General features: G+C 53.1%; 1 protein-coding gene across 7 annotated transcripts; it reads left to right on the top strand.

The window, feature by feature from the left end:
* Window positions 1–398: 398 nt before the first annotated feature.
* On the top strand, window positions 399–7,155 carry TROAP (trophinin associated protein). Of its 7 annotated transcripts, XM_081129224.1 has the most exons (15): window positions 425–534; window positions 707–861; window positions 949–1,132; window positions 1,863–2,020; window positions 2,104–2,241; window positions 2,426–2,508; window positions 3,019–3,071; window positions 3,739–3,860; window positions 4,813–4,929; window positions 5,038–5,121; window positions 5,206–5,265; window positions 5,523–5,657; window positions 5,813–6,440; window positions 6,614–6,807; window positions 6,972–7,155. In XM_081129224.1, the coding sequence occupies exons 2-15, from the start codon at window positions 718–720 to the stop codon at window positions 7,017–7,019; spliced, it is 2,148 nt and encodes a 715-aa protein (XP_080985350.1). In that variant the 5' UTR covers window positions 425–534; window positions 707–717; the 3' UTR covers window positions 7,020–7,155. The 7 variants fall into 7 exon arrangements, with proteins under 7 accessions (XP_080985349.1, XP_080985348.1, XP_080985350.1 ...); XM_081129223.1 differs by having other exon boundaries at window positions 399–470; window positions 5,038–5,265; XM_081129222.1 differs by having other exon boundaries at window positions 408–492; window positions 5,038–5,265.
* Window positions 7,156–8,272: the final 1,117 nt, after the last annotated feature.

Here is an 8,272-nt window from a genome sequence, read left to right as displayed (position 1 = left end):
TTCCAGTCGGGTCGCGGGCTCTCCCACCGGCAGCCGACAGAGGCGCCGCGATCACGACGGCCAGCCCTTCCCACAACGCAGGCGGAACGCTCCTTCCCTCGCCAGTCCCGAGACCTCGCGAGAGTACGAGGGCACCCGTTATTGCCCAGACTTGGGGCGCCACGCCTTCCGGTCCTCAGAACCGCCTCCTCCTTCCTCTTTCCTCGCCTTCCACCCCGCGCTCCGCTCTTGGATTGGCTGATTGAGTCGCGTCAGTTTTTTCCTGGCTAGAAAGTGGTTCGATAACCAGTCCTATTTTGGCCCCGCCCACGAAGCCTGCGGATTGGGCGGCTGAGTTCGAGCGTCACGCGCCTCACGGCAGACCAGCCAATCAGGAGCTTGGCGTATTTTACAAACTGGTGAAGTAGCTGCCCCAGAAGCCAAGTCAGGAAAAAGCGGAGTGGGGGCGATCCTGAGGGGTTCCGGGGAAGGTGTGGCACGGGGATCTTGAAGGTTCTTAAGGAGCAGAGGCAGCTCGGGGTCCTGGGGCGAAAAGTAGGCTCAGAGTGTCTGGAAGTGGCACCCAGAAGAGCCGGCCTTGCAGGCGCCGGGACTTCTGGGCGCGTGGATTTGAGCGAAGGTGGAAGTATCTGGGATGTGAGGACCGCACCAATGCCCCAAACTGGCTGACCTTTAATCCCTGATCTTGCCTTCTTCTCCATCTCAGTTGTAGCCATCATGGCCACTTTCCAAACCAAGAAGGATCCTCTCCTCCGGGGTGTTTCACCCACCCCTAGCAAGATTCCAGTACGCTCAAAGAGACGCCCGCCTCTCCCCACAGTCAAGCCTTGCTCCCTGGACCAGGAGAACCAAGATCCAAAGGTAAGGGGGCTTGGTGGTGAACACAGTAGCTACAAGGAGGCAGCACACACCAGCAACGCTGAATTTTTTTGTCCTCCCTTCCCCCAGAGATTGGAGCAGAAGTTCACTATTCAGCGTCCCCTTGTTGACTCAGCAGGCCAGCCAAAGGCCACCCATCAAACAGAGAAATCAGAGAGATTGGTGGGGAGCACTCTACTTCGGAACCCATTGGAGGAGCTCAGGCCTAGCCCTAAGGGACAAAATGTGGGGCCTGGGCCCCCTTCCCAGACAGGTATTTGTTGGAGGCCTAGAACACAGTCTCCTTGGCTGGTTGGGAGAATGAGATGGGGATGGTGGAGTTTGAGGGCTTTCCACTCCTCCAGTCTCCTGCAGACTATAAGAGTCTTTCCTGGTCCCTGCTCCTGGAAAGCTCGGCTCTTAGAAATCCTCTGCTTCCTTCAGCAAAATGTCATCTCTTCTAAAGCCTTTTCCAGCTCCCCAGTCACAATCCATTACTCTGTGTTCTAATACTTTGCTATACTCTTTTATAACAGTTCCATACTTTATTTTTGTTTTTGTTTGTTTGTTTGTTTTTAGAGAGAGAGGAAGGGGACGCGAGAGAGAAACATCGATTTGTTATTCCACTTATTTATGCATTCATTGTTTGATTCTTGTCTGTGCCCTGACTGGGGATAGAACCTGCAACCTTGGTGTATTGGGACGACACTCTAACCCACTGAGCTACCTGGCCAGGGCACATGTCCATACTTTGGGTTGAGTCTGTTACTGCTCTGTAGTTTGATGATAGCTTTTTGAGGATGGGCTTTGTCTTATTCATCTCTGGGCCTTAGGGCCTAGAATAGTGTCTTACGTAAAGTTCTGTGAACATTTGGTGAGTTGAGTCCTATTATCTGAGTCTCTGGCTCGCTGTTACACCTCAAGATGACTACCCTAGGGTACCTGTCCCCTCTCAGCCTTCCCTCTTCCTATTCCATCTTACCTTTCCTTCTCTTCCTTTGCAGAGATTCCAGGGGTCATAGAGTTTGTGGCTGACCCTGAGGCCCTAGCTACCATCCTGTCAGGTGAGGGGGTGAAGAGCTGTCACCTGGGACGCCAGCCCAGTCTGGCTCAGAGAGTACTGGTTCGAGGGAGCCAGGGAGGCACCGTCCGGAGGGGCCAGGTAATGAGACAGGATATAATGAGATCAGGCTGGGGTGGACTGAGGAGGGAATCCTGAGCTCATAGCCTCTTTTGCTGTCCCAGGGTACCCGGGCCTCTACATATTTGGCCCCCATAACCCCCCATAACCGACTGGACCCTGCCAGGGCTTCCTGCTTTTCGAGGCTGGAGGGACCAGGACCCCGCAGCAGGACTTTGTGCGCCCAGAGGCTAGAAACTGTGGTGAGTGCCTTTGGGAGGCTGATACTCTGCTTCTGGGAGCTCCTTCCAGGGACAAAGCTTGGGAGAGAAGGTACCTCATGATGAGCCAAAGGGGTTCTGTAAAGGCAGGTGGGGTTGGTGGTGAGGCCTGAAGGTTTGGGACTCACCTCTGACTCTGCTTTTTTCTTTTGCTTTTATGGGTCAGATTCCACCTGCAGGACCTTTCTTTCACCCCTCTGCTCGCCCCAGCTTCCAGGAGCTAAAAAGAGAGACAGGTGGCAGCAGCCGGTGAGAAGGAGGGGGTCATTTGGAAGAGAAAGATCCAATGTCCCATACAGGGGTCCTTCAGAGCTAGGATCTTCCAGTAGCTTTAGGACTTCCCACCAACCCAGGAGGGGAAGAGGGGAAACCTGTGACTGCCCAGGTGAGCCCTTGGAATAGGATTCGGGCCTTGCTAGCCAGGCTTCTATAGGACATCAGTTTCTTCAGGTTGTGGGAGCAGAAGAGTACAAAAATGAGAGGTGCTATCTCTTTCGTGTAGTGGCTAGAGCACAGTCTGTGGCAATATATGGAACCTGAGTTTGATTCCTGACTCTTAGCAAACTTAACTAGTTGTGTGAGTTTGCCTTAATCTCCACACTTTAATTTCTTTAATCTGTCAAATGAGGATAATGTTTGTGTCATCATTAGAGGTTGTTGGGAGAATGAAATGAAATGATGTTTGTTAAGTAGTTAGCACAGTGCCCAGCTCATACTTGATACTCAGTGACTGCTAGCTGCTGCCCTTATTGTCATCAGGACTGCAGTGAGCCAGGCCTCAAGACTGCACCTGGAGACCCCAGCCCAGCCTGGTGAGTGTGTCTGGCCATGGGGAGAGGACAGGGGCAGGTGGGCTGTTTGCAGTATGAAGCAAGAGGAAAAAGCTCAACATGCTGGGTCAGAGGTTGGCCCGGTTGCACTTGTGTCGAAGGATGTGGTCCCCACTCCTACCCTCTCCCTGCCACTTCCTGCAAAAATTGCCTTCCACTCACTATTTTCTGTTTTATCCTTAGCCCCTAAGAGCCATCAACACACCCGGAGCCCACTCAGGGTATTCAGATTAATAAACAATTCCTCAAATACTTCTGGGCTCCAAGGGGATGCTGGATGTGTCCTCATCCCTCACGGGGCAGTGGGCACTGTCAAACTGACATACCCTCTTTATTTTTATTTTTAATCCTCACTCGAGGATATCTTTTCCATTGCTTTTCAGAGAGAGTAGAAGGGGGGGGAGAGAGAAAAACATTGATTGGTTGCCTTTCGCACGCACCCTGACTGGAGCCGAGGATCGAACTTGCAACCGAGGTGTATTCCCTTGGCCAGAATCAATTCCGGGACCCTTCAGTCCACAGGCCAACACACTAACCACTGAGCAAAACCAGCTAGGGCATGACATATCCTCTGTAAAGGTTGCAAAGCCCTGTGCTGAACTTTAGTGGGTGTTCCAGATACTACAGCAAATTTCCTATCTCCTCCTAGCTTCCTCTCTCCCTGAAGGAGAACATGAAGTTGTCACTCACTCAGATGAAGGAGGAAGGGGCCCCCTCGGTCTGGCCCAGTGGGTTCCATTAAGAGAAACCCGGGAGATAACCCACACCAGGGTGAGATGGGACCCTCCTGGGATAGGGGAAGTGGAGGGGGGGAGGCGGTGCTTGGGGAAATTCCCCAGCAGCAGCCAACATTGAGGATTGTGGGTGAAGCCAAGTAGTCCTGGGCTTCAGGTGTTAATTGGATCTGGGTTTGCTCCTGATGGGCCCAGTCCCTCTCCAGAGAGGGACTGGTCTCTGTTTACCAGGTGTCTGGGTTCTGGAGGTAAGAGATCACAGTCTAGTATATATTTGTATCACCATCACATCAGTGCTGAGAGATCTGACACTTGTTAGCCAAAGCATTCATTCATTCACAAGTATTTATTGAGCAGCTACTGTGTGCTAAGCACTGTTCTAGGTTCTGGATATACAATAGCAAATAAGTTCACATTCTAGAAGGGAGAGGCAAAAAGTAAAATATATAGTATATCAGATGTGGTAAGTTCTCTGAAAATTAATTAATTAATTAATTAATTAATTAATTAAGGCACTGAAGGGAAATGGAAATGTGGAGGTGGTATTGTAACTTCAAATAGATTGGTCAGTGGGATCTTATTGAGATGACATTTAAGTGAAGACCAGAAGGGACTGAGGGAGTAAGCCATCCAGATATCTGGGGGAAGAACACACCGAGAGAACTGCAGATGCAAAGACCCTGAGGAAGGAATATTCCTAGTTTGTTTAAGGATCAGCAAAAAGTTGATGCCAGCAAGACTTAAGTAAGGAGAACAACAGGAAGTGAGGTTAGAGCAATGACAGGATTTGACTGGTAAGGATTTACAAACAAGTGTAAGACCTTGGAGTTTACTTGGAATGAGTGGAAAGCCATGGGGAGAGGGAATGAACAAGGGAGTGACATGATTTGATTAAGTCTTAAAAGAATCACACTGGCTGCAGTAATGAGAACAAGACCTAGGAAGGCAAGGAAGGAGGGACCACTCTTCCATCTTGTTCCTCTCCACAGGACAACCATGATGGCCACCTGATGGCCTCCCCTGGCCATGTGCTGCTACCATCCGCCCCCCGTCCATCCCCCTTTGGATTAGCTCAGCGTGTTCCCTCCCCTGGTTCCTCAGCTCCGGTTTGTACCCATAGCTTCTAGGGGCTGGGCAAGGGCAGAACAGTCTGGCTGGTATCCCTGCTAGATCTAGGTTTTGTCACTGCTCAGCCAGCCCCATCTCTTCTCCAGCCCTCATATTCAGTGTTGCGGCGTCTCGCCATTCACCCCAAAACTCAGCTCACACCCATTCCATTGGCCCCCAGAGCTCAGCAGGTAAGAGAGGGCAGGGGAGGTAGCTGGCACAGGAAGGGAATGGATGGGTACAGGAAGAGTTATGACATCTCACTTCTGCCCCAGGCCCGATGTTTGAGTGGCCTCTCTCCTCAGTCTTGCCCTGAAGAGCCTGCCCTGCCCTGGGTAAGTGCCCAAAGCCTTCCCATTCTGAAATTCCTCACTGTTCTATCAGTCTGAGGTCCAGCAGTTTGTGGCAGGTGGGCTCTCTGAAAAAGCTACCTAACTCTCCAACTCTTCCTGCTTCTCTACTGTTTGTCCTCATCTCAGTCTAGGGCCTCTTAGTTAGGGACCTGATCCCTTCCTCATGAGGGTAGGACTCAGACTGGTCTTCTCATCCCAGCCAGGCTTCCTCACGTGGTCCCTCTCTTCCCATGTGGCAGGAGCAGATTGCAGTCCGGTTATTTGACCAGGAGAGTTGTAAAAGGTTACAGGAGGGGCCTGGGAAACCACCTGTGGCAACTCCTCATGAACCCCACCCTAGTAGAACCCCTAACCTCCAAGAGCTGAAGATGCAGGTGGGTTTTTATAGGCAACCATTTTGACACCTGATGGGCAGTGACAGGGCTGGGGAAGGGAGAAATGGGAGAGAGGGTATAGGAATAGGACAGTGTGGGTAGAGACTTGAACCCACATCTTGACATCACACTGGGGTATTCTCTTCCACCCACAGCGCATCAGTATCCTGAAGCAGCTTTTGCAACAGGAGGTAAAGGGGCTGGCAGGGAGCAAGTGTGCCCCCCTTAATGGAGGCTCCTCTCTGGATATGGTTGAACTTCAGTCTCTGCTGGCAGAGATTCCTAGAACTCTGAATGCCCCAGAGCATAATTCTGGGGCTTTCCACCTTCCTGAACTGTTACAGCACTCTGAACTGCCAAAGCCTTGCTTTCCAGAGTGTGGGGAACCACAGCTCTGCCCTGGAGCAGAGCCTGATGTTGCTCAGCCCTGCCCTCCAGCAGAGCCAGGGCCCCCAGAGTCCTGTCTTAGGAGGGAGCCTGAGATACCAGAGCCTACCACCCAGAAACAGCCTGAGGTATCTGAGGCCTGCCCTCCAGTAGAGCCTGGACCCCTTCAGGCCTGCTCCCAGGGGCAGACTGGACTCCTAGAGCCCTCCCCTAGGGTAGAGGCTGGGGCATCAGAGGCCTGCTCCCTGGAACCTAGGAGTACAGAGTCCAGTCCACAGCCCTGTTGCTGTCAATGGGCTCCAGCGACCACCAACGTGATCCCCTCCCAACGCCCACTTTGTGCCAGCCCTCCTATCTGCTCACTTCAGCCTCTGAGGCCTCCAATAGGCCAGGCAGGTAAGTGGTTGGGAGGGGCTTTGAATAAAGGGGGTCCTCATGTTGCTGGGAGTGGGACCTAATTAGTATGCTCCTAATTGGCTTGCCTCTTTGTGGGGGATTGAGAAAGGGCAATATAAGGTGAGAGTTTAGGATGCAGAGCCCACCCTGAACTCTGGCCCTCGAACCCCCAGGCCCCAGCAGTCTGGCTCCTCGAACCGTAGCCCTGAGGCAGCGCCTCAAAGCGTGTCTTACCGCCATCCATTGCTTCCACGAGGCCCGCCTGGATGATGAGTGTGCCTTCTACACCAGCCGAGCCCCTCCCTCAGGCCCCTCTCGGGTCTGCACCAATCCTGTGGCCATGCTATTGGAATGGCAGGATGCCCTGGTAAGCCTCCCCATCCACAGCCAGGCTGTGCCTGTACAGCAAGCCTGTGGGAAGTAGGAAGCAGGGCAGGGAGCCAGCCTTGGCTCCTTTACAAAGGTTAGTGGGGAGGGGTTGACTCAGTTCAAGGATGGCTGGGCTGTGATAAAGTCTTTCTCTCTCTCCAGTGTTTTATTCCAATTGGTTCTGCTGCCCCTCCGGACTCTCCAACATGAAACACCCACCTCCACCCGCTCCAGCCCCGTCTTGATCCTTCCTTTCAGCCCTTATTTATTGTCATTGTTGGTCCACCCCATGTGATTGGGAGTTGACACCCTTTTGTCCTTCAATAAAGTTTCTAAAGTGTCCAAATGTTTGCTTCCCGCTGGTCTGACCTGGGCCAGCTACTGCTGTTGCTCTCCAGTTGCCCACGTGGTGGCAGTGTCCTCCAGCTTAGAGCCAGCCCTGGGCTCTCCGGGTCCCCACGCAACCTCACCTTGGATCTGTCCTGAAGGGAGGAAGTCATCCTACTCTTGTTCACCCCACCTGCTCAGCAAGCTCTATGAGTATGTTGGGGGACATCACTCATTGTCCCCTTTGGGGACCTGCTCTTCTCCCTGGTTTTTGAGATCAGTACCACTTCCAGAAGCCATCAGCAACTCCTTCATCCCCTAGAGCTCCTCTTCTTAGAACTCTCCCTGTATCAGGCAGAAAACTGAACACTGGACCCATATCCTTGGAACCCTCCCCTGTTAATGTCACTCTGGTTGGTGTCTACCTATAGCGTAAGGCTGGAAGCTCTCCTGAAGCTGCTACCGCCCCCCTCCCCCTTCCCACATCCCAGCAGAAGCCCTGGGCTACTCCCCTCCTCCTCCAGAGGCAGGCTTGCTGGGAAGAACTAAACTTTTGCCTCAGGCTAGGTGGGTGGGAGTCCTCCAGAGGAGTATGGGTAAGGGTCAGCCCCCAGTCCCCCCTCCGCACCAGTTAAGAGGCACACACATTCTCTAATGTCACTTTATTGGAAGAGGCAACAGCAGCTGTAGCCCCAGGGCTCAGCCCAGATGGGGGTGAAGTGGCGACTGTACAGAATGAGTTTCAAATGCTAGGAAAGAATTCACTGGTTCCTCCAGTTCACAAGAAGGCTGCCAAGGCGGGAGCCTGGAGCCTGAAAAATGGGGATGGCAAGAGTTTTTATGACAGGACCAGCGCCTACTCCCGCCCTAACGTCTCCTCCCACCTACATGGGCTCCTTCTATCTGCTCTCTGCCCCCCCAAAATGCCAGGTGTGGCTAGTAAGGCTGTTCCCCAGCTCCGGAGCGGAAGAGAGGGCCACGACCTCCTCCGCACCTCATCAGACCGGCTCTCACGCGCCCCACGCACACAGATGCTGGTGGTCCCTTCCCCAGCTGCTCTGCTCCTCTGGCCGGGCCTCCTCCGCCCTCTAGCCTCTCATCCCCCGGAGCACCGAGTCCGCCTCTGCCTCGGGAGC

Source organism: Miniopterus schreibersii, assembly GCF_964146895.1.
Source record: "Miniopterus schreibersii genome assembly, chromosome: 2".
In the NCBI taxonomy this organism is placed as follows: Eukaryota; Metazoa; Chordata; class Mammalia; order Chiroptera; family Miniopteridae; genus Miniopterus; species Miniopterus schreibersii.
This window is presented reverse-complemented; position numbering and strand designations above follow the sequence as displayed.

Excerpts from the sequence above, each read along its gene's own strand:
- TROAP (XM_081129223.1), top strand. The coding sequence starts at position 718 with ATGGCCACTTTCCAAACCAAGAAGGATCCTCTCCTCCGGGGTGTTTCA. Across the intron at positions 2,021-2,103 it reads GCACCGTCCGGAGGGGCCAG|GGTACCCGGGCCTCTACATA; the intron begins GTAATGAGACAG and ends TTGCTGTCCCAG. Across the intron at positions 6,441-6,613 it reads GCCTCCAATAGGCCAGGCAG|GCCCCAGCAGTCTGGCTCCT; the intron begins GTAAGTGGTTGG and ends TCGAACCCCCAG.